General features: G+C 41.2%; 1 protein-coding gene across 6 annotated transcripts in view; it reads left to right on the plus strand.

The window, feature by feature from the left end:
* The window catches only part of SHTN1 (shootin 1), a 65620-nt gene that overhangs the window by 17657 nt on the left and 23245 nt on the right, over positions 1–24718 (plus strand). For all 6 annotated transcript variants that reach the window (XM_057417266.1, XM_057417263.1, XM_057417260.1 and 3 more), the window contains 6 exons: positions 3535–3629; positions 5747–5915; positions 8438–8535; positions 9492–9573; positions 10973–11067; positions 23845–23991. In XM_057417266.1, the coding sequence (XP_057273249.1) occupies positions 3535–3629; positions 5747–5915; positions 8438–8535; positions 9492–9573; positions 10973–11067; positions 23845–23991 (686 nt within the window). The remainder of the gene's footprint in view (positions 1–3534; positions 3630–5746; positions 5916–8437; positions 8536–9491; positions 9574–10972; positions 11068–23844; positions 23992–24718) is intronic.

A 24718-nucleotide genomic window follows, 5' to 3' on the forward strand; every position in this document is an offset into this window, starting at 1 on the left:
TGTAAACATAGTGATAAAATGCCAGGAATATTAGGATTTTAAGGCAATAATAGAGCCCATTATTTAAACGACAATATAAAAGGCAATTATATTGATGAAGAGCTACATTGGCTTTGTGTCTGTGAATAAACTTGGCCTGTACTCAGCTTCTATTTGTTCTCCTGGCATAAACACATATTGTGTGTGATTCCAGTTTAATGGGGCCCCGTTTGTATGCCAAGCAGCTGCATTTTAGGCCCTATTGCGTGATTTCATAGCTCTCTGAAAATTGGTTCTATTGAGCACAAGAGATAGAAGGTGGTGGTGGGGGGGAAAGCTTCAACACACAATCATTTCTTTTCAATTGGAGCCAGCAAGGTTGATGACAACATGACCATTGTGTTATAATGATAAGACCACTAAGGATCTGTACCTCTCATCAAGGCTTTCACACAACAGCAGATACAATTTAATTCACTGCTCTGTCAGCAGTGCTGATACCATTATGCCGTCTGTCTCCACAGTTATAATCACTGTCCTCCGAGAAATGCAGTTGAAATGATCTTGAGCAGTCAAAGAAACTCTCAATTAAGGCTGCCACTTCCAATGTGTCAGATTGTGTCTTATGCACTTGGTACAATTTTCACTTCCAATCCTGTTTATTTACAATGTCTACCAGTAATTACGCTTAACATGTCATTTAGTGAGGGTGCCCCTGCCAAGGAGATTGTTGGGTGCTGCAGTACCATTGAGTGGGAGTTTCTCGCAGTCAATGCCATCAGCGGCTTTTAGTCCCTGATGGGATGCAGTAGTAATGTTGATAATGCAAGTATCGTGCTCATCAAGTCATAATTAGATGCCACTCAAATGTGCCACTTGTAATAACAGTGTTGATTCATGTTTTCTCGGTGACTGCAACTACTAATTAGTTAAGTGGTTTTTGGTTGGCCTGCATTTGCTGCGCAGTATTATTACCCCTGAAAAAAACTGTCAAGGTTAGAGATGTTTCAGGCCACTTAGTGCTGCTTTATGAATATTAATATTGACATAATAAGAACTTTGGACAGACTTAGGAAATAATATATTTTTTTTTTGTATTTAATTTGGAAAGTTCCCCCCCCCCCGAGCTAATCATAATTGCAGGTTAATTAAGTTTAAATGAAGCAAGAGTAATCCCTAGTTCTGCCATGTGAGCCCAATCCTGATTTCCTAACTTTAGCCTTGCTTGAGGCCATTAGATTCCTGTCTGTAAAATGGGAACAGCCCCGTATCTCCATTGCTTCCTCATCCTGCTTGAAGCATTTCGTTGCTCCAAATTCCCAGAGATAGGTACAATAAACCCAAAAGAGGTATGGACACATGCTAACCTGAAGCTCTTCCTTAATTCAGTTTAATGTAGCAGCTGGTACTGTGTGCTTGGAACAGGTATTTTCTCCAGTGTGAGAAAAGGTGGAAATAAGAACACAACCGAAGAGTTGTGGTTGCTCTGCTGTTAGAAGACCTCATGTGAATGTATTGTTGGGACCAAGGTTTCCCAGGACTCTGCCCTGCTTTATTTTGACTGCTTTTATTTTGTAGAACTTACTTCTTGCATGCAGCTACTGATTTAATAGCAAACACCAATATATTGCTGGTTTCCCATGTTGCTAACAAAAATGTTAGTTAATATTGGCTAAGTATCTGTAAAGCTGCATAAATAACCCTTGTTAACAGCCTGCTTTTTTCTTCTTGAAGTTGTGTTTTGTAGTCATTTAGATGAGGTCTGGATATCAGAGGACTTGAGTATCTCTCTTCAGTGTTTAGGCAGAAGTCTTGGAAGAGGGCAGGGGGGGATATTCTACCCAGTGGTATGAATTCACTAGGTTTTAAAGCTTATCTTCCTGAAAATGAAAGATGATAGGAAAAGTCTTCCATATTTACCCTACATTCTTCCAGCCTTGTTCCTGCTCCAAAGTATTGTTCAGCTGCAAATTGTCTTTTCTGAACATCAAAATACACCGGGCTGAGAAGGAATCTGCACCATGAAATAACTTGCAGAATTAGGGACCTGGCTGCTGCTTAGCATGGATCAGGGTGCCAGGAACAACGAAGGAGTTGCATCAATGAGCGAGGTGCTGGCCTGGGAAATGAGAACTACTGTTGGGTTTTCTGCTTTGCTCTAATTTCCCTGTGCAACCTGAAGCTTGTCACTTAGAAGACTTTCACTAGTAAAGTACCTGTGTACTGCTGGAAGTTGAGGGGAACTGCAAGCCAAAACCTATCTGTGCTTTTACATTTCCTGTTAACTCTCACTGGTATGCTATGTTACAAAATCAGATCTGTTTCAGAACTTTTTGATCACTTTTAATAATATTGTGTATCTTCGACATAGTGGTGGGTACCCACTGCAGTAATAGGGATCCTGTAAGTGCAAAGGACAGATGTGCTCTCTTGCTCTTCCATCTGTGTATCAAATGTAGTACCACAGTTGGTTGGGTGACGGAACACTGGAACAGGCTGCCCAGGGAGGTTGTGGAGTCTCCTTCCCTGGAGACATTCAAAACCCGCCTCGACACATTCCTGTGTAACATTATCTAGGTGTTCCTGCTCCGGCAGGGGGATTGGACTAGATGATCTTTCGAGGTCCCTTCCAATCTCTACCATACTGTGATACCACAGCTGTGTATTTCAGGTGCAGTGCTGATTTTAGGGCATGCTCAAGCACAGAGAGGCTTCAAACAAGAAACAGTTCAGACAGTACAGACATATGGTAATATAGAACTTGGGTTGTCCAGATGAAGTTGTCAGCAGTCAGGCAGTGTAAGCAGTGTTGAGTTTCCATCGGGATTGCATCCTTTAGGGTCTGTCTCAGCTGCTGCAGGTAGGTTCGAAGCTGATGGGGCAGAAGGCAGAGATGAAGGAATTGTGCTGTGGTAATGATTTGACTTTGTTGGAGCACACCCTATAGGAGGCTCTGTGAATATCGAGGCTGCAGTCTTTCTCCATTTCCTAGTAAATTCCGCAGGCCTGTGCTATGTGGTGTCCGTCCTGCAGCTCTTCTGCTACAGTGTGTTTAGGAAGTGTGATGATACGTAAACACTGTATAAACCCAAAGACTAGAAAGTGGGAGTAATCTCTGTAGCACACCTGAGTTCATCTTGCTGTTCCGGTCTTCTTTGACAACCATACCAAACTTTGAAGAGAGTTATAGTGGCAATCCTCAGGGACAGTCCTAATGATCTCACTCTGATTCCTCAAGTGTTAATAAAATAATGGTCATTAATGACAATGGTCAAGGAGGCTCCTGCTGCCCTTCTACTTCCGTAAGTTTATGCTCAATTCTCCAGTTCCACCCCTAGTGCTGCAGACATGGCTAGAAATAATTCCTTAAAGCAATGCACCATATATTCAGTGTTCAAAATAGTTCCCATCCACGGAGATTATCTAAGTATGTACTTCCCTGTATTTGCAATTCTTACATAGAAAGTTAACAGAAAATGATGGAGTATTTCTGATCATGGGATGCATGTGTCAAAGGCTGGAAAATACTGACTAATTCCTAAACTCTTCCCCTAGTTTCTCACATGGTTATTGAGGAAGTAAACTGTATTCAGAACCATCTTGAAATTGAGAAGACGTGCCGTGAAAGTGCTGAGGCTTTGGCTTCTAAGGTGAGAAGAATTATGGTGATTCTGTTTCATCTCATTTCTTTACTAACTTGAGATTGTATACATGTGCCATATATATTTTTGTATAATCTTTCAGATCTCTGAGATGGTTTTGAAGTGGCAAAACCCATAAGTGAGATGAAAAATCCAATTCCTACCTTTACACAAACCAAAACATACCTGTTTTCATTTGCTTTCTATTTTGGAACAATAAGTCAGGGACCAGCCTCTTGATATCTAGTTTTTATATGCATTTAGGTTAAATGGAAAGCAAGTTTTAGAACTGTCCTGTGTGAGATATAAAACCATAATGAGCATTTCAATGTCTAAATCAAATGGAAAAAGTCAACCACTGCATTACATTTCAGGTGATTGTTTGTGAAAGCAAAGCGAGGGCAGGGGAAAGGTGACCTCCACTGCTCTGTTGATTGCGTCTAGTCTGATGAATTTAGCAAGTGTGTAATTTTCTATATTCCGTCTCATCAGAAGTGCATTATTATTAAAGAATGTTTTTATCTCTCTTATATATTTTTGGTTGTGTAAAATGCATCTGAGCCACTTCATCAGAAAATGGATTACAGCAATTTTGAACCAAATTTCATTAGCAATGCTGACTGCTTTTTTTTTTTCCCTTCTTTCACCCCCCCCCCCCATCCCCTGCCCAAAGTACGTCTTTAGAAATGGTAAAAATCACACCAGCAAGAAATCACTTTAATTTAGATGCATTAGCAATGTACTTTGTGGAGGTATTTACTTAATTGTTTGCATAATGACACTATATTAGAATTCATAAGATAGACAATCAGCATATAAGTAAGAAAATGAACATATTTATGCAACTTTTGTTCTTCTCTGCACTTTTCCTGTAATGCATATATGGGGCAGCTCAAAGACTAGGTTTACTCTATGGGGCTGCTTTGCCAAAGCTCATGTGTTTGTTGCTGTGAGCTGACTAAACCGTGTAACGTTCCTCACATCACTCTTCCCATTTCCTCAGTTTCATGCATTGGGAATGAGCTGAAGAAGTTCTCAAGGAAAGCTCTTGTAGTTGGGGGGCTGAGGAACAGGGGGGATCAAAGGTAGCAGTGTCAGGCTAACTACAGTGTGTTTGATTTGAAGGTAAATATTGAGCTTCTAAGGTGCATATTGACTTTGACATGTTGTATGCCATTAGCAGAAAATTGAGTCTCATTCTTAGACCTGAATACAGGGATTGCTTGGGTGGTGGGTGAGCAGTCACCCCAATGTATGCCTCAGCACCCCTGAGACTGTGCAGAACTTGTCAAGAGCTGCTGGCATGGGGTGTCTGTTTGCAGGACAGTGAAAGAAATTGAGAGAGTGAAACATTTGCAGCAATCCCTCTTGTTCAGTTTTTTCTGGCACCTTAACCAAGATGGAGATGTCTTAAGAGCCTCTTCTGTATCATCCATGTGTTGAAGCATCCAGCCCAGTATGGTTTCTGACTTGTGCTTTGACCCATAAAGAATTGGTTCATGATGTGGCATCTTGCATATGTTGACTCTACAGTAATAATTCCTGAGAATTGAAAATAATTCAGAAGAATTTTGAGGTAATTCTATTATGACTGGAATTAATGGTAGTTGTGGTGTTTGTAGTCTATGAGCAAAATAAAGGCATAGGAGGAGGTCAGAGTTTTTATTTGACCAATTGCTATAGGTGGCAAAACCAGACAAGCTTTCAGGAGCACAAGCCCTTCTTGTGGCCATTCAGCTGGGGCTCCTGTGGTGGTGGTACATGCTGGAGCTGAAGCAGCTATCACAAAGAATGTATAGCAGTAAGTAAGCTTGATAGTTGATTTGATTTGTTTTGAATCTGCAGAAGTTATTTACTTAATCAGAAGTACCAGAGAGAAAAGAAGGGCATGGATGAAGCATCCTGTTGAATTCAAGCCTTCTCAGAGAAGAAAGTGAACAAGCTTTCCATCTTCAGACAATTTTAATTTTGAATGAAGCATTTAATCTACCATTATTTTGTTGTGTTTTTGATAGATTTTTTTTTTTAATGACAGAGGAGAAAAAATAAAGTTGACTTTTTTCCTTGCACAGCAGCTTAAAGACAGCCTAACTAGCTTCTTACTGTTTGTGCTTCTCAACTTCCAGCTGAACAAAGAAAATAAGACCTTGAAAAGAATTAGTATGCTTTATATGGCAAAACTGGGCCCAGATATTATCACTGAAGAGATTAACATTGATGAGGATGATTCATCCACAGATACAGAAGCTAACTCTGGATCATGCAATTCTGTGCACTGTCAGCAGCAAATAAAAGGTGAGTGTTGTTGCTGAGCCCATGCCACCACACAAGGCAAAAGTTGCCTAAAGAATGGCAGTATTGGCTTGGACCAGAGATCCTTCTGGCTTTGATTCGTGCTGCTGAGAGTGGCCATCAAAGGATTTCCAGGGGACTGTAAGAGCGTGGTAGGCTTGTAGTGATACTGTGTACTGTATGTAGTGGGTATACAGCCTGAAAAGTAGGTTACAATACAATAGGAAAATGAGATTACAGCTGAGTTCAGTGTTACAGAGTTGGTAAAAGAAATATTTCCTCAGATCCTTAACAAAGTAAATGTTCAGCAGAAGGACAAGGTCACCTTGGTATTGCTTCAGTTGCAATGTCACTATTGCAAAGCTTATAATGTAGGAGTCTCCACTTCTGTTTCCATTATGTACTTTCATATGCAGGAACTGCATATTCTAGAGCTGTTACAAAACAAGCAGCTTAAAAAGGAGCTTTGTACTGGGTGTACATGGAAATACATTGATAAGAAAAATCTGTGCTTTATAAAGAAATTTCTGGTTCTTTTTCGATAGGCAAATCATATTTCTATAACCCCAAATCTGCCTTCCTTTTTCATCTAACTCTGTAATGAATCTAACACAATTCTGTGTGTTATTACATCACAGTATCCAAAAAAGGGGAATGTCCACGTTTGGTGACAAATGGTTAATTTTTACTTTCACTTCTTTCTGCTAGTAAGTGACAATAGCAAATGATGTCTAAGAACAGTGTTCTTGAACTTTCAGCCTGACCTTGTTAATTGTTTTCTTTTTGAATGCAGCAGCCTCAGTGAAGTGGTACAAAGTATCATTGAGGAAAAAAAGGAATGTTGTAAAAACGCTTTAAAGAAATCCCACCTAAGAAATAAGATGTCATAGTACACTTGTATATTAAGCGTATTTCCATCCTGTAGATGAAGGAAAAGAGGCTGAGAAGGGTGTGATCCACACCGTACAACCCATCTGAGTCTGAAATAAGACTCTGGAGTTCCTCCTGTCTTTTGGAGAAGGATGTCAAGAATACATTTAAAGAGAGCAGAGACTCTGGCTGCAGATCAGAGGAGAGCATGGTTAGGAGGGTAGCAGGGTCAAACTGGAAAAATATTTGAGAAAGGCTCTGATGCACATGCTCTCTGTCTTGATGAAGAATTCATCAAAGAGCAGAATGTGACATGTTGGGGATCTTGGAAGTCTTTTAGCCTTCTCAGCATTCAACAAAATACTGCATGTTTCTTGGAATGATTCCTTCCCTCCCACCACTTTTCTTTAAGGATATACAAATAAGGTTGTGCAGTCTGAGGCTCTTCATGCTGTATGGATATGCTTCTTTTTCTAGATAATGAGGTTGATATGTGTATTGTAAGACCTGACTTAATCCAGTTACTATAAATGTCAGTGAGACTTTTTCCCCCTGTTAATTTCACTGGAAAGCACAAATCCATAGACCAGACAATTTGGTTTAAGAATCTTCTGGGAAAACAGGTCTTTCTATTTAAAGTGTATACCCCTGTAATCTGGAGGAAAATAAGTCTGAAGCTCCTGAATTGGGAGAAGGGGGCTGGGGTTGAATCCTCTTCAAGATGCGAGACCAAACAGAATGACATCCAGTAGGTCATCATCATCTGCAATTGATTAGCAACGATTGTCTCAACTCATGGCTGCTGCTCAATGAACAGCTGTGCTATGAAATCCTGGAAGCAGGTGGGGAATCAGAGCACTTACTGGAAGCTACTATATATCAATACATTTATGTTTTTGTGGTGATTTTATGTTAACCTAAACCTTGACGTATTATGTATGCAAACTGATCTCCTGTTAAGAAGTGATTATAATCAAATGTTTTATTCCATTGTGAATTTAATTTATTTCATATTTTGATAATTAAGGAGCAAAAAATTCTGAGGGGAAAATTACAAGCATTAGCTCTTCATCAGTAAAGGTTCTATTCTGCCTCTGCTCACAGAATGTTGCAAAGACTATGAATTGGCAGCTGTTCAGGACAATTTCTTCAGTGAAAACCTCCCAAGTATTAACTGCCTGTTGTTTTGTTTATTTCCCTTGTGACAAGAACTCATGATCCAAAAAGAACTGAAGTGCATTAATTTGTTTTAAAGGATGCCTATTAAAAATTGCTTTCTGCTACCTCTGTACCAGAGTCTCTGAGATGTGCCAGTCTCCTGAGTAGGGCTGAGGACACTCTGTGGTGGCAGGATTGCAGGATTGGCCCTGTTGTAGCAGGAAATAAATCATTCAGAATGCAAATAAAGACAGCAATACTGAACAGGGCAGCTTACCTCAATAGCATAAATCTGAAACTGGAGCCCAGTTATAGGTCTGTTACTTGACACTTATGCAAAGGTCCTAAATTATTGAGGACATGCCTTGAATACAGCTGATGCTTTGTATGCAGTTAGGGTGTTTCATAGTTAATTCTACTTGCATTGCTATGACATCTCCTTTGTTGTTTTCTTCTAAGAGTAAGATATATCTTTCATTTCCTTCCCTAAACTGCAGAGCTGCGAGATCAAATCGTATCTGTTCATGAGGAAAAGAAGACCTTGGCCATTGAACTGGAAAACCTGAGGTGCAAACTTGTAGAAGTAATTGAAGAAGTATGTATTGTACCATGGAAGGCGAGATCACGTTAGCGTGTAGTCAGTACTTTTTGTATCTAATTTTGCTAAAAACACTCAGTTGTGAAGTTAATTGAATACTATCTAATCGCAAGTCCTGCCAGCCTTCCCATATGATGGACCACTTAAGGCATACACCTAGAAGGGGCTATGTCAAGAGTCCACTCTGCTGCAGTTGCTGGCTCGTGACTTCTCATCTGTTCTTAACACCCATATTGTAACTCTCATCTCCTTTTCCTGACAGCCCCTCTCCCATGCAGCCTGCAGGGTTTTTTTTTTTTTCTGATTTTGTTAAACCTGTAGATGTGCAAGAAATACTTCTGGAGGATGTCCAGTTTAATCATTGGTGCTCCTTCATTGAGCATATCCTTGAGTTTAGCCATCGGCAGTGCCCTGTCATGGTAATTAGACCAGCAAATTAGCTTTTTGAGCCAGCAGAGTTTCATTCCTGCTTGAAAACTGGATAAGCCACGTACTGATGCAAATCAGGACTTAGTGCTTCTTCCTGTCTATGCAGCACTTGCATTCAGAAAGACACAGCTGATGGCTCTTGGACAATGAACAGAGCACAGGAAAAAATCCAAAACAGCAGCCTGACTATATTAAAACACAGTCAAGGACAAGCTAGTAACTTTTCAACCAGGTGCTATGGTGCTTGATCCTGAAAGGTTCCAAAGATGTTGTATTTGCAGCTGTGAGTGGTACGTGCCGTATGAATGGGCCATAGGAGGATTAATTCATAACCCTTTTATGACATCTATTGTGAGGTCTGTGGGTTGGGGTAAAAATGCTTTCCATCCCACTGGAAACCCTAACAACAAGCCAAATCTAAGAAACAGAATTACATCAAGAAAAATACTGCTTGTACTATGTTTGTGCCATATGCCTTATGCCACTAACTAAAATACCCTTTTTTGTTCTTTATACTTTTCTAGGTAAATAGAGTGAAAGACGAAAAGGCTGCTTTGACATCAGAAGTTAATAAGCAGCAAAAACTGTTGGAGAAATGTAACAGAGGTGTGTGGTCTCGGCAAGTTCTTTAACAGTTTGCTACATCCTTTGCAAAAGCTTCAGAGCTTTTATGTTGTAGCAAAGAGTAGGTTACACAACAGTGACTATGGTCCAGATCTGACACTTGGCCTCATTGGAACAGGCACTACATAAACACATGGACTGCATAAACACATGGATTATTCTGGGCTGTCTCTACTGCACGAAAATGTGACAGTGTAAATAGCTGGTTGTATGTATGAATAGAAAAATACTTTGCCCTGTGGTGAAAGTGGCAAGCTAAGGCAGTCCTTCACAGAGATGGAGTTTGAATCTTCCATTTCCTGTTTTCCTGAATCATTACGTCAGCCTTTCTATTAGTTGGGAAACAGCTGAATATCTGAAGAATTGAGAGCAACTTCTTGTATGTTCAGAGGATGATGAGAAAAAGGCAAGAGTGCTAGGAATGAGATAAGTACGATTTCCAAGTTACAAAAGGAAAGTGGGGACTTTCCTTTCCTGGAAAGAGATGAGAGAAAACCAAGGCAGGGCAAGTCTAAAAGCTCAGAAAAGGAAAGCTTTTTCATAATGAATTTTAGTGCTTCCAGATGAGAAATAGTTGACCCAGAAGAAGTTCAGAGAGGAGAAAGACTTTAGTGCCTTGGATTACTGTGCCCTTTTCTCTTGATTCTTATTTAGCCTTATAAACTTAAAAATTGTTTGTTTAAAAGTCTCCTTGGCTGTTTCACATTTTCCTGAAGTGGAAGACAATGGATCTGGCCAAGATACAGGAGGGCATATGCTGTAAGCTTCCATCATGTATTCATTTCTTACTCTTCCATGTGTTTGCATTGCTTAAGCCTATGACTGGTAGTACTTGAATACCCTTAAAACACCAAGGCATGCCCCATGGTTAGCTTTAGCCACCCGTATGAGCATGGCTTTTGTGAACACAGATTAAATACAGGCAACACAAAATTGCACTGTTTCCTTCTTGAGGTGTCTTTAAACCTCTGTGAAGGGACACGTCTAGTCTCACTGAAACCAGGTGGGCAAATACAAGTGCCTCCAAAATAACAGCAATCTTTGATTCAGCAAGGCTCTCTTGATACTTTGGTCACTTAGAGCCAAAGAGGCAAAATGTGATCTGTGCTACATGATGCCTGTTACTGGAGATTTGGAGTCTGGGTGGGAGGAGTATTACTGTATTCAGAAGAATAGTAATTGTGCATATATATGTAGTGAGGTTTACAGCAAACAGGATAGATATTGCAAAATGGACTATATATGGAAATGTAAAACTAGGTTACACCTTCATTCAAGAATTCATGCTACTAGGGAATAACAGGTTATCTGGGTAAATCGAGCAGTACTTTCTTCTTTTGATCCATTCTACTTCCGATCTCATTTTATTCTTGTAAAACAGTGTCTGTGCTGGCAGTAGAGGAATATGAAGAGCTCCATGTAAACTTTGAACTGGAAAAGAACCTGCGGAAGAAAGCAGAGTCATTTGCACAAGAGGTGAGTGGTCAAGAAAAAGAGATCTTGTGACGTTAAGACAACAGGGCAAAAACTTACCAGTCTAGGTGACTTGATTTCAGTTCCTAGATCTCATACAAAAGATGTCTTTGAGTGGCCACATACTACTTAATTAACATCTGTACTTCATCTGTAAAATGGGTTTATTGTTTAAACAGCATTTATAAAGCATTTCAGAATTGTCCCTGCAGCCTTACCTCTTTCCCCTTTTAAAGTGAATTTGTAACAGGCTTAGTTAGCCATGACATTTCAGTGTGTTGTATGTAGTTGTTTGATCTGGGAAGGATCAGCTGTCTTTGTAGTGATATCATTTGAAGTGCTGTGTTTTTCCTGAGAAGTATGTGAATTCACAAAAAAAAAGAGTTGCAAAATACAGTATTAGTTTAGGCCTGTGCAAGTTTGGCTGCTATTTAACATAGGCCTTTCAAATGACCTATTGCAGGCACCATTCAAGCTGACAAAAATTGTTTCCATAGTCTAGAAAAGGTATAAACTCCCAATGAGGAATATGAAATTACTGGGGAGCATTATGGAATGGCTGGTGGTTGCTCTGCTGGCTTGAAACTGGCAATGTTTGCCTTACAAAACACAACAAACTCTTTCAATCTGTTTAATAGACTGAAGCCCCATAAAATCATGAGGTTTATTTGGGGTTCTTTTTTGGGGTAGAATGGGATGTGTGTGTGTGTGGGTGTTTTATTTTTTTCCTCGTGCTTTTTCTGTTTGCACTCTGGATATTGAGAGCTCTGCACTTGGATTATATTTTCAAGCTTTTCTATCCCAAACCATGCATTGATATTTTCTTTAATAAAAGTGGGGTTTCCCGAGTAATCATTTTTCAGGTTGCTCAGGTTTAAAGCCGTTAGATAGCAAAATGACATGAGTCATCAGTACTGGGATATTGTAAATAAACATCTGATATGAAGTGGATTTTACATTTTGAAGCTGTGTTGCCAGCAAGCAGGTATTTAGCCTTCAGGAGGTCAGCTTTGAGTAGAGCTCTTTTGCTTTTTGTTTTTGCTGCTGCTGTTTCTCTCTCAAAAACCCCTTAAAAATATGTTTGATAATTCCTGCACAGCTAACTGCATTCAGTCACTGATTGTAAACAAGGGCATATATACATTTTGAACCTGCATAGAAAACAGTGAAGAGGTTTTCTGTGTTCTGTTTGTGGGGTATTTGAGTATTTTGGATACGAACAGAATCATATAGTAACAAAACAAAGTTTGAGATAAACTGGAAGTACATTTGAAAATCTGGAAGCTAAGGGTGAGGAAGCTGACAGATGTTCTTTGCATTTGCCCTCTGTCTCTGTGCTGTGTGTAGAGGTTGGAGGACTTCACAGCATCATGACCGAGGGGACTGGTTCTCTTTCCTGTTCTCTCCTTTGCAAGGTCACGCTGTTGACCCCTTGGGAAACTGGTTCAAGGAGCTTGCTTGGCAGAAACCTGGTAACTTCTGGGTACAGATCAATTTTTATTAACAGGAAGATTCGTATTTGTGTAACAGGGTTGGGTGTTCATCCTGAAGGGGACAGGTATTTGCAAATTCAGCTGTATAAAGCTTTGACACGTTCTGTTTCATTCACACAGGTATGTGATATAGCCTAGCTTTAGACGGACTACTGTTTATCAGGTCCACTACTGAAGCTTCAAACATTTGATGAGTCACCTTGTAGTTTAAGTAAATTTGAATTTAATGTGATTTTATAGAATCATAGAAAAGTTAGGGTTGGAAATGACCTTATGATCATCAAGTTCCAGCCCCCCTGCCATGGGCAGGGACACCTCACACTAAACCATGTCACCCAAGGCTCTGTCCAGCCTGGCCTTGAACACCGCCAGGGATGGAGCATTCACAGCTTCCCTGGGCAACTCATTCCAGTGCCTCACCACCCTAACAGTAAAGAACTTCTTCCTTATATCCAATCTAAACTTCCCCTGTTTCAGTTTGAACCCATTACCCCTTATCCTATCACTACAGACCCTCATGAAGAGTCCATCCCCAGCATCCTTGTAGGCACCCTTCAGATACTGGAAGGCTGCTATGAGCTCTCCACACAGCCTTCTCTTCTCCTTCGAGGGACATGTTTAGTACCATTGGGCCATTTACCATTTGGTCAAAGGCTTACTGTGATTTTTCAGAAATAAAATGAGAGCTGCAAATCCCAGTCAAATTTATAAAAGACAGAGGCTTTTATTAGCCAAGAGATTGGAAGAAGAGATTAGAGAGGAGATTCAGAGCAGCCCTGTGGAGAAGGACTTGGGGTGTTGGTCGATGAGAAAATGAACATAAGCCTGCAGTGTGTGCTTGCAGCCCAGAAAGCCAACCGTATCCTGGGCTGTATCAAGAGGAGCGTGACCAGCAGGTCGAAGGAGGTGATCCTGCCCCTCTACTCTGCTCTCCTGAGACCTCACCTGGAGTATTGTGTGCAGTTCTGGTGTCCTCAACATAAAAAGGACATGGAACTGTTGGAACAAATCCAGAGGAGGCCACGAGGATGATCAGGGGACTGGTGCACCTCCCGTAAGACGACAGGCTGAGGAAGTTGGGGCTGTTCAGCCTGGAGAAGAGAAGGCTGTGTGGAGACCTCATAGCAGCCTTCCAGTATCTGAAGGGGGCCTATAGGGATGCTGGGGAGGGACTCTTCATTAGGGACTGTAGTGATAGGACAAGGGGTAATGGGTTCAAACTGAAACAGGGGAAGTTTAGAGTGGATATAAGGATGAAATTCTTTACTGTGAGGGTGGTGAGGCACTGGAATGGGTTGCCCAAGGAAGTTGTGAATGCTCCATCCCTGGCAGTGTTCAAGGCCAGGTTGGACAGAGCCTTGGGTGACATGGTTTAGCGTGAGGTGTCCCTGCCCATGGCAGGGGGGCTGGAACTGGATGATCTTAAGGTCCTTTTCCACCCTATTCTATGATTGTAAACCAAAGTATTGCCTATGTTTTTGAAGTATTGATTTGGATTTTTTCAAGCCTGTTATCAGTCTGTGCTATAAAAGATAACCTTTGTGCAACTACTTTTAAATTTTAGGAAACCTGGATTTGTTCATTACCTATCCTTTCACGATAGCTATTTTGTAACGTGAATTGTATTAAACCTCACGAGATTGTGCAGGCATTATTGCTTTATTAGTGGTGTTTGTTGTCTGTAATGGCTGCAGAATTGTTATTTTAAGAAAGCAAATCTCTAAGTGTTATGCATGTTCATTTATTCATTATTACAGTATCTATCTTGAGTCTCCTGCTGCTTTGTTTTATCTTCTAAAGTACAGAGCAATTATGTGTTTCTGTTCATTAACAACAGAAGAATGTATGTAAGGACCTTGCATCTCTCAGAAATGAGGGATTTCTAAATGCATAGTGAAGCTGGTTTTCACATCATGGAAGAGTATAATCTGATACTCTGGGCCTAGAATGTTGCTTCTGCTTAGATTCATAAATGTAATATTCAGACACCTATATATTTTGAAAGAAGATATTGAAAGTGCTTTTTGTATTTGAATAAAAAAGTGACAGCCAAGCTGTTAAGTACAATGCCAAAGAAATGCTGATTAGTTGCAAGCAAGTACTTACTGGTTGGTTGTTGTCATTATTTAGTTGCTGTCTCTTCCAAAAATATGGGTTCCTGTTGCAGATTGACAGCACAGTTGAGGCTTTTCACTCCATGAAGTTGTCCCATCCAAAAAGGAGTCACTGCAACAGTGAACTTCAGGCCTGTATTAATCTTCTGTTTGTGTATCTGCTTTCTTCCTTTGGTATCACACTATTTAGAAAGATTTTGGGAAGCTTTCTAAAATAGAGGAGCCTGAGACAACAACGACATTTCTCATTTGTGTTTGGGCAATGAAGAGCATTTGAAATTACTCTAAAAATCTATTATCTTTGGCCTGGTTTCATACTGATGGTGTCCCTTAAGTGACCTGAGACATGAGAGAGACGGGCTCTGGCCCACAGCTGCATCCACAACAGCAAAGCTTTATGCTCTGGTGAGGCTGGCTGAGCCTCCTCTCACATGGATCGTGCCGCAGTTGCAGCTGTGTTTTGAAAGCTGAGGTTTCTAGGATGTGCTTACAGGAGCTGTTTCGATTACACTAAGGATGTGCAGGGATTTTGTGTTTGCTTTCATCAGCCACATGTTTTCTCTGTCCCTATAAAATGTTTCTTGGGGAAAAAAACCAAAACAAAAATCCAGCTGGATTTTTGCTTGCATTTTGCAGAAGCCAGAGTTGTTGGTTGTGATAAGCTGTGCAGTGTTGAGAGAAGGAATAGCTTTGAGTAAAGAGCAGCACTGGATGTTCAGTGCTTTGTGTTTTACTTGTTTGGAGCACTTCGAGAAAGGAAATAGGCTCAAAGTAACGTGGGTGTCACCACAGCACCATGACATCAGAATGACACATCTCAGTGGTTGTGACTTCTCAGTCTTGTAACTCACTGAATTACAGACTTGCTGCCTGTGGAGGGTCATGGGCATGTTGTCTAAGGGTCTGAAGGATCTGAATCTTGCCTTCAGGGGGGGAGTTGGCCCATGTATTCAGATTAGAAACTTTCTCCATAGCGTGGCTTCACCTTTTAGCTTTACCTTCCTGGGGTTGCATTGCGGCTGTGATCGGAGGAGAGCAGATGAGCGGCTGTTGCGGGCTGCTTGTCAAAGGGATGCCCTTTACATTCTGCCCTTTGCATCCTGCCCTTCTGACAAGCAAGGAGGATTTGCCACAAAACATGAGCAAGTGGGAGTGCAGGTGTGAGAGGTAATGGGTGGGTGAGCGTGTGTGCAGAGGCGAACACAGATGAGGGGAGAGGAATGACAAGGAGGGAGGAAGAGGGGGAGAAGCACATATAGGAGTGAGAGAACACTTGAAAATCAGAGCTTTTGATTAAAAAAAAATCTAATACAGCTGTAATTATAGTCATGCTGTTGGCACCACCATAATATATATTTAATTAATCAAAAATGGTCCAACTTCAAACATTAGAATTCACGTTCTTTAGAGGTTCTAAAGAAACTGAGTAAATATTGTCAGCCGTGGTGTGGAGAGGGGGAAGGAAAAAGAAAGAGGGTTTGAAGTGAGTCACAATCCATTGTGAAAGGTACAGGAATCTGCATAAAAGAACTAAATAAATAGAGTGTGTAAAGGGTGGGGGCATGGAAGAATCTGCACCTACCTGAATAAAACAGGGTTGTTAACACAGGAATCTTGGCAAGCTTAACCAGAATTCTAGTGTCATGTTTTAAGAGACACTTTAAGCTCTCTCAGCTGTTTGTGGAGCAGTTTGTAAGAAAGCAAAGGAAGGCAGAGAGTATCTTGAAGGCCATCACAATAATACAGAGGCTAGCCCTGAAAAGCGCTCTTCTACAAACATGAGCAAAATACAATACACGCAGCCAAAGCAAGCCAAAAGGGGAGGAATACAGGGAGAAGTAAATTGAAAGTCTTAGTGGTGTAGAAGTCCCATACATCCTGCCTTGCAACAATATTTTGTAAAGTGATCTTGTGGTTTAACCCCAGCTGGCAATTCAGCCCCACACAGCCACTCACTCACTCCACCCTGGTGGGCTGGGGGAGAGAATCAGAAGGGTAACAGTGAGAAAACTCATAGGTTGAGATGAAGACAGTTTAATAGGCAAAGCAAAAGCCATGCACACAAGCAGAGCAAAACAAGGGATTTATTCACCACTTCCCATTGCACAGTGTTCAGCCATCTCCAGGAAAGCAGGGCTCCACCACACACCGTAGTTACTTGGGAGGACAAATGCCATCACTCCCGCTGTCCCTCTTTTCCTTTTCCCCCAGGTCTGCATGCTGAGCATGATGCCATATCAAATGGGATACCCCATATGGGATCAGATGTCCCAGCTGTGTCCCCTACCAACTCCTTGATACACCCTCACCCTGCTTGCTGGTGGGGTGAGGAGCAGAAAAGGCCTTGACTCTGTGTAAATGCAGCTCTGCAGTGACAAAACATTATCAACACTGTTTTATCACAAATCATAGCCCCATACCAGCTACTGTGGAGAAAATTAACTCTATCCCAACCAAAACCAGTCATGTGTGCTAGCATCGAGACAATCTGCACCTAAAGTTACTTTGGAAACCTCCCAGGGAAGAGGCAGCCTACTCTCAAAGTTAGCACTGAGCTATTGTTTTTTGTCCTCTGACTCTGGGAAAACCAGAAATGAAGTGTCAAACTGCTGAGCACTTTGTTGGGGTTCCTCTCACTTTTGAGGCTAGAGCAGGCTGTTTCTCAAAATGCACAACTGAGGAGGGGGAAAGGGTTCCCCAAGTGCTTATGGTTACCTGTAAAATAGTTTCTAGTTTATCATAGAATCATAAAATGGCTTGGGTTGGAAAGGACCTTAAGCTCATCCAGTTCAAACCCCTCTGCAGTGGGCAGGGACACCTCACACTAGAACATGTTGCCCAGGGCTCTGCCTGACCTGGCCTTGAGCACTGCCAGAAATGGAGCATTCACCACTTCTTTGGGCAACCTGTGCCAGTGCCTCACCACCCTCACCTTTGGGAGGTTGGAAAGCGGTGTTCAGAGGAACTGTGATCCTGATGGATTAAAAAATACAAAGTGAATCATAACGTGCATTGGTTTTCCCTCCAGTTCTCAATACTTACGGATGCATTAAACCAGCACACTATACTCTTAAGGAATCATTACACAACAACATGTTTCCATTTAACTTGCTTACCTCAAAATGCCTGCACCTCTTACCTAAGTCAGTGTCCAGCTGTCATTACTCAATCTGGGACTGAATCTTCCTTTACAGAAAGATAAAAGGTGGCTATCATTTTATAAGACTTAGGAAGAATTATTGTCATTCTCAACAGATGTCTGTGCTGCTCATGAGGTTGCGTGCAATGGATTTGGTTATCTTGATGACATGAGCTCCCAAAGAATGCTTCCTCAGATGCATTTGACCTTTTGGGTTCATTTGTGAGGTCTCTTGCATTAACATGCTACATCTGTGAGTGTGTACTGCAAAACTAGCACTCATGGAGCAACTCTGCCCTTACAAGTCGGATGCTCTGTGCATTATCAAGGCTAGTTCGACAGCAACTGGTATCTGAAGGTAATTAATTTGCAGTCCAGCTGACTGAACTGGAAATAATAATTAAAGAGACATGATAAGTGGTTAGTACTTGAATTCTCCTGAGCTTGAATGTTACCACTTTTGAAGCATGATGTAACACTAATATGTTTCATTGAGCTTTTTCCCAAGAACAGGCTTGTGAAATGGTAACAGATGTATGCTCTAGGAAACTATCTCTTTGGTCTCTGTCTCTCCCCCTGCCCCCTTCTCTTTTTAGTTCAGGCAGTTAATCTACTGGGGGGAAAAACCTGTGAAGATGTTTCCTCCTTTTTCATGTGGTATATGATCTATTTCTGAAAATATTGAATGGTGTCTAAATGCTGTAAGACTGAGCATTATAGACCTGATCTCCATACTTGCACCATGGCAAAAAGAAAGCCATCGACTGCAGGAAATGAAGAAATGAGTAACAATAAGGATTGTTTTTCCCCCTTTATTCTGGGCCTTGGGCAGTTATGCCTCATAAGTGAAGAATGAGTTTGACAAACCCTTTAGTACAGACCAGGCTGGTAAAATAAATAATACCTTGTTTTGAAGGAAAGTCATGATGCTGATGGGGATTCAGTTTTCTCACACTCAAAATCCCTGCTCCAGGCACCTGTGTGATGAGAAGCAAATGATGGACAACAAATAGGGTTAACTCATCTACTCCAGTTTCGACATTCTGAGTAAATTAGGCCTCTTCTTTTGAGCCATAAAACAGATTAATGTGACAGCTTGTAGCTCTTAATAGTTCCTTCAGAAGTTATCTGACAATCAGCCAAGTAACTAAAACAAGTGTGTTGTGTCTTTGTTAGTCTAAAATTGATGCAGGTCTTAACATAAAGCTGTTAACCATTAAAGTATTATGGGTCATCTAGAGGAATGATTCTTGGCTGCCCCCATTGCCATGCATATGTCCTTTGTTGTGATCACGTTCCTCAGTTTTCTATGACAGTTTGACAGTCCAGCTAGGTTAGTCTTTGGCTCCTCTGAAGTCTATGAAGGTCACAGCACGTTGCCAGAAATGCATCACTCTGGGTTTCCATGTGTCACACTAGGGTGTTTTTTTGTTAAAGAGAATCTTGTCCTGTGCCCTCCTTGCCCTTGATATTAGCCGTTTGGGTAATCTCTTTCTGTCTGCCATTATTTGGTGGTTATTTTCCATAGAAGTAGTTCCCAGGCAGGGAAAAATACAAGCACCAGATCCAAAATTTTCAGATTGAAATAACACCACAAGCTCTTAAAATTAAGCATGGGCTGACTCAAGTTTTCTGGATTGTGCCCTAACTGCAGGACCTATTTATTTGCTGTAGCTTTTTTCATGAGTAGGGCTTCCAACACCTGCGATGAACGCTAAATTTCATAACTCATACACGGCTGATATAATTTCTTCATGTGCAGGATTGAACCTGAGTGGAGAGGGAGCATTTCAAGGTCAATGTCCAAACTATTGACGTGTTTATTAATGTGTTTTAATAAGTTATATCTGCTTCTCAACTCTTCTGTCAGAAAAACCCACTGGCCATTGTTTCCTGCTGTAATCATAAGCAGTGAACCTCACAAGCCCAGGCGTCTTTGGTAATGGAGTACAGTTAAGCCGTTACAAAGTGTGAGTTTATATATATCTATATATATATAGAGAGAGATATATATTCTTAATTAGCTACGTAACGAAAATCCACACCTGGAGTTATATTTTAGACTGAGTACCTCCTAAATTCAGAGCCATGTAGTGCCCTGTCAAGCTATATTTGGAGAAGATCATTCTCTCCCCCTCATGACTTAAAATACAAGTACCTTGACCATGCCTCTCTTAGGACTTACTTCAGATCTGAACACAAGGCTTCAGGATGCACATGATTCAAAAGACATCAGCTCCTGTAGACCGTGACCACGGTGAATGAGTGGTTACCACTTCATGAGGATGACTTACTGGTTTCTTACTAGGATGTGGATGGGATGGAGAAGTGCTGCCCAGGACTGAAGTCAGAGCCAACTGCTCAGCTGACTGATCTTCCCTTTTCTGTTTCAGACATCCAGCATTTGACTCTGCCTTGCTACATACCTTTTGTTACTCTGTTCATAGTGGGTAGTGTTTGCTGCTGATGCTTATTTTACTGTATGCAACCACTGATTATTGTAACAGCGCTGCTGTATTGAAACCTTATTCTCCCTTCACGCTTCAGCTAAGACAAAACCAGTTGCTCCCCATAGAGTACCCAAATGAAGTATAGATGTAAATGCAGCAACACATAGATATTAAAGCATTTCCTACAGCTTCATTTTGCTCCTGGGAGAAGAGTTAGTTGGAGAGCATGGAGTTATACCCTGAATGTTACTTGAACGAGGATTGTTGTTCCCAGGGACTTGACACTAACAGAGTTGCTTTCTAACTTTTTTAATGAGGAAGAATTCCTTATTCAGCTCTGGTGTAGAGAAGTAACAGCTGCAGTGAACGCTCTGTAGGGTGATGGTTGGAGCCAGGGGTCTGAGAATGAGGTGTGGCTCCATTCAGGTCAAGGGAAAAGCATCTGTTATTTTCTTGTGCAAGCTTTAGTGGAAAGTGGCCAAGTCCTAGATTTCGTGCACCTTGCAGCTTCTCTATGAAAACTCAGGGGGGAAAGATACATAGCTGGTTTGCACACGGCTTGGAGATTGTTAAAATGGTAGGTGTAAGCAAACTGCTGTCCTTTGTGATCTCTCTTTAGTTGCAGTCATGGTTTCAGTAGATTCCTCCAGCATCAGTGTACAGTTCCAGCATCGATCGGGATGCTCTGCAGATAATTGTCTAGCAGGTGGCAAAGTCGGAACTAATCCATCACTTGGTTAAATTCCACCTAGTCCAAATAATCCTGTTAGTAGCTGTTTTGCCCTTTCAGCAGTCACTTTAATTAATATTCAGGGCTGTGGAGGCAGTCAGGTTTCTGCCTGCTGAAGCAGGAATTGTATTTATTAAATTAGAATTAACTCCTAAGGGTCTCTTTTGTCCCATGTCAAACACTCAGAGCAACCTCTCAAAAACTTGCCATCAGTTCATCACCAGCTTGCTTTCTGCTATATCTGCCATGACCATCTTGTCTAGTTTTGTCCCTTCCATTTAGAATATGCTGGTACTTCACGGACATGTGTGTAAATAACTTCTGAAATGGCTGGGACTCCATATGAGAAATTGTTTCCCATGTGTCTGGTTGCAGCATTAAGTTATAAGCATCAAATCTTTCTGTGGTGGTAAAGACACTTTCGGATATTCTGTAAGCAGGAATGTATTTGCAATATCATGAAGGCAATTTAGGAAGCTAATAGAAAATGCAGCACTTCATGTGCAGACTTCTGAATGAAAACGTTTTCACCCAGGTCTTCAAAATGATCCTGTTCATTTTGTTTCAGAAGAGCATGAAACAAAGTGAATATGGATTTTCTACATTTGGTGAAGTGTCTGCTCAAGTTGCCCTATTTGATTTCTTCTTGTTTTGGCAGCTTTCTGCCCTCTCAGGCTGCAACAACTCTGTTCTGGTGAAATGCAGGGAACACAAATCTAGAAAAAGCACTTCAAACTAGCTGTCAGATTCCAAAAAAAAATGAATCCCAAGTTTTCACTTTGCTCTGGAAGTTCACAGTAGGCAAACTGTGATGTTTGCTAAAGATGGCTTTAGAGAGATGGTGTTTCTGTCGGGGTTAAATAACTTTTGACTGACTTGAAAGCAGGAGGCTTTGAGACAGCATTAAGTTCTTTAGCAGTGATTTAGGGACCTTTCTAAAATATGATGTTTCAAAGGTGCTGTTTGTTTTAAGAAGATAAAATGTTAAATAGATGACTTGCAATACAAAGACAAACCTTTTACGGGTTGGGGTGGCTAGTTTTGATTCTGATCTTCTCGTGCCTTTGACTTGCTTTTGCCACAGCACTACTAGTGTAAGGTCACGCAAGCACAATTGGGTTGACTGACAGAATTTCATCGGATCGTGAAATCCCAGGTTGGAAGGGACTCAAGGATCATCTGGTCCAACCTTTGTGGGCAAACCGAGAACTAGACTGGATGTCCCAACAACCTGTTCAGCTGAATCTTGGAAGTGTCCACTGGTGGGGAATCCATCTCTGCCCTTCGGGAGATTATTCCAATGGCTGATTGTGCTCACTGATAAAATTTTCCTCTTGTGTCCAGTCAGAATCTCCCCAGGAGTAATTCTGGGACAGGGGTCTCATGTACAGTGCACATTTGCACTCTACCACCATGGTCTGTATTTGTCTGTGTTTTACAACAAGGTGTAGTACCGGAGCCTGTATTCATTGTTTCCTCTTCATCGACTACTCCAGTCCTTTATTGCCTACCCCTGTGGCACAGTGTTGCCCAATGAAGTGCTTATTGCAGGTTTTATTAGTATTAGGACTGCATCAATTGATGCTGCTTGGCAAACAGGGTCGAGCAGGCTACCTTGTGAGTTAAAAGTTCAGCACAGTCAGCAAGCTTCTAGGTCTGCATGGACAGCTGGAGAGAGTTGCTTGCTAAGAAGCCTCAGCTGAAGTGCCCATGCAGAGCTCTGGGTGGAATGCTTGCCACAGATCTGCATCAGCTGATGTTTCTTTAAAATCCAATTGTATTAAAAAGATAAATCATATATAATAAGTAAAAAGGTAATAATAAATAAAAAGATAAATACTGCTGCAGTAGCAGTGGATGGGAAGAAATCATACATTTATCTGTAACTTTGGTTTGTGAATAAATAGTATGGGAACCTTGAGAGATCACATTGAACTCCTGAATTTGTAATACTCCATTCTTACAGTATCTTCTTGCGTTTGCTGTTCTGTATAACAGTGTTTTTACAGTCTGAGGGAGTGTCTGCATTCTCAGGCTGTTCCCTTTTCTCTTGCCATAAAGCAGTATTGCTTTGCTGACTTGTGCACACTCATCTGAAACCTCAGCATGACCCAGTCCCTGTTTCTGCTGTAAGAACAGGCACAGCTGAGTTTGTCAGGAGTGAAAGCCCTTATTGCCTGTGGTGACAGCCCTCTACCTGAAGATGTCAAGATGCAGAATAAAGTCACTAGGAATTTTGACTATTTGACAACCCCCCCCTCCCCAGTGTATCCATTCTCCACATCAAAAGTGTAACTGGGGAGGAGGAAAGAACACAAGGGTCAGAACTAAAAGGCTGAAATTGACCTGAAAGGTCTTTTCTTGTAATCAGTGCATAATGCACTGATTACACAAACATGGACTGAAATTCATCTCCCAAAGACTCTCCATCATTCCCATACCCAGGTAACCCAAATAAATGGGCTTTATGGCAAGGCTTGCAGATGTGTTTGAGGAGGTAGCCTGTGAATTCCACCTAGAGTTCTTTCAATCTCTCTAGAGCTCCCAGAATAGGGATCAGATTGTTCCTGTTTCCAGAGATAATGTTTAAATTCTGAATGCTGCCAACATGTGGGTGATGAAGGTGTAGCACTGGGTGGTTCTTGGCAAACACCCAGTTCCTTTCAGTGCGAGCTTAGCTCTTGTAAATTCTACTCTCAAACATCCTTTTCCCTTCCTTCCCACCTTCTTCCTCACTATCCCTATTAACATGACGTTAATTTCTTCATTTTCTTTCTAGTTGCCATTTCCCCCAGGATAGCAATAGAATGTGCATAACTGTTGCTTTTATTGGGGGTGGGTTTTGTTTTGGCAGATGTTTATCGAACAAAACAAGATGAAAAGGCAAAGCCAGTTGCTTCTGCAGAATTCTGCGCCTGACCAACAGCTTTTGAAGGCTCTGGATGACAATGCTAAGCTAACCCACACGTTAGAAGAAGAAAGGCTTCAACACCAACAAAAGGTAAAACATCTCATGCAGAAGTCTTTGAAAGCCTTCTGAATGTCAGGAGTGTCATGTATTTGTTATGTTCAGAATTACTTGGGATCTTGTACCCATAAGAGTTCACCATCTGAAAACAAAACTTCAGAGAAGATTGTGATTCCCTTTCTCTGGGTAACTGGTAAGACCTGAGTACAAAACCTGGAAGCTTTTCAGGCTGAAGGCTCTGGTTTAAGTAAGTGTTTTACTCTGAATGCCAGTGAAGTGCATTAAGTCAAGTTCCATTAAGAGAAGAGATGTCAGGAGAGTATTTTGGACATTGAGTAATATAAAGGGTATTTTGAGGGGGTAAGCCAAGAAGACAGATGAGAGGCAGGCAGTTCACTATAGTAATCTGGTCACTTGCTAAAGAAATGCATGGGGAAGAGCCAGATATACTGGAGTAGGGAAATGTTAGGTGAATGCTGCAAAGTGGTATTTATAGAACTAGGATCTAAACAAGTATGTTCTTTGAAACTGGACTAAATCAATATCTAACTGGGAGAAATCACCATTGCTTCACTTAAAAGCCTGAAGACAAGTTTTCCCTTAGCTATGAGGCCTGTTCTTAAAGCTCTGGTAACAGTAATGCAGGGAATAGGTAGACAGTTCCTGTGCTTTCATCAATGGAGCAATACTAAAACTGTGTATAATCTCACATGCTTCTGAATGAGTGTTTTGGAAGAATAATTGGCAGTTCATTGAAAAC

The sequence above is a fragment of the Pezoporus wallicus genome, unplaced genomic scaffold (genome assembly GCF_028554395.1).
Source record: "Pezoporus wallicus isolate ANWC-B61680 ecotype Strahan unplaced genomic scaffold, APGP_CSIRO_Pwel_v1 contig_8188, whole genome shotgun sequence".
Classification (NCBI taxonomy): domain Eukaryota; kingdom Metazoa; phylum Chordata; class Aves; order Psittaciformes; family Psittacidae; genus Pezoporus; species Pezoporus wallicus.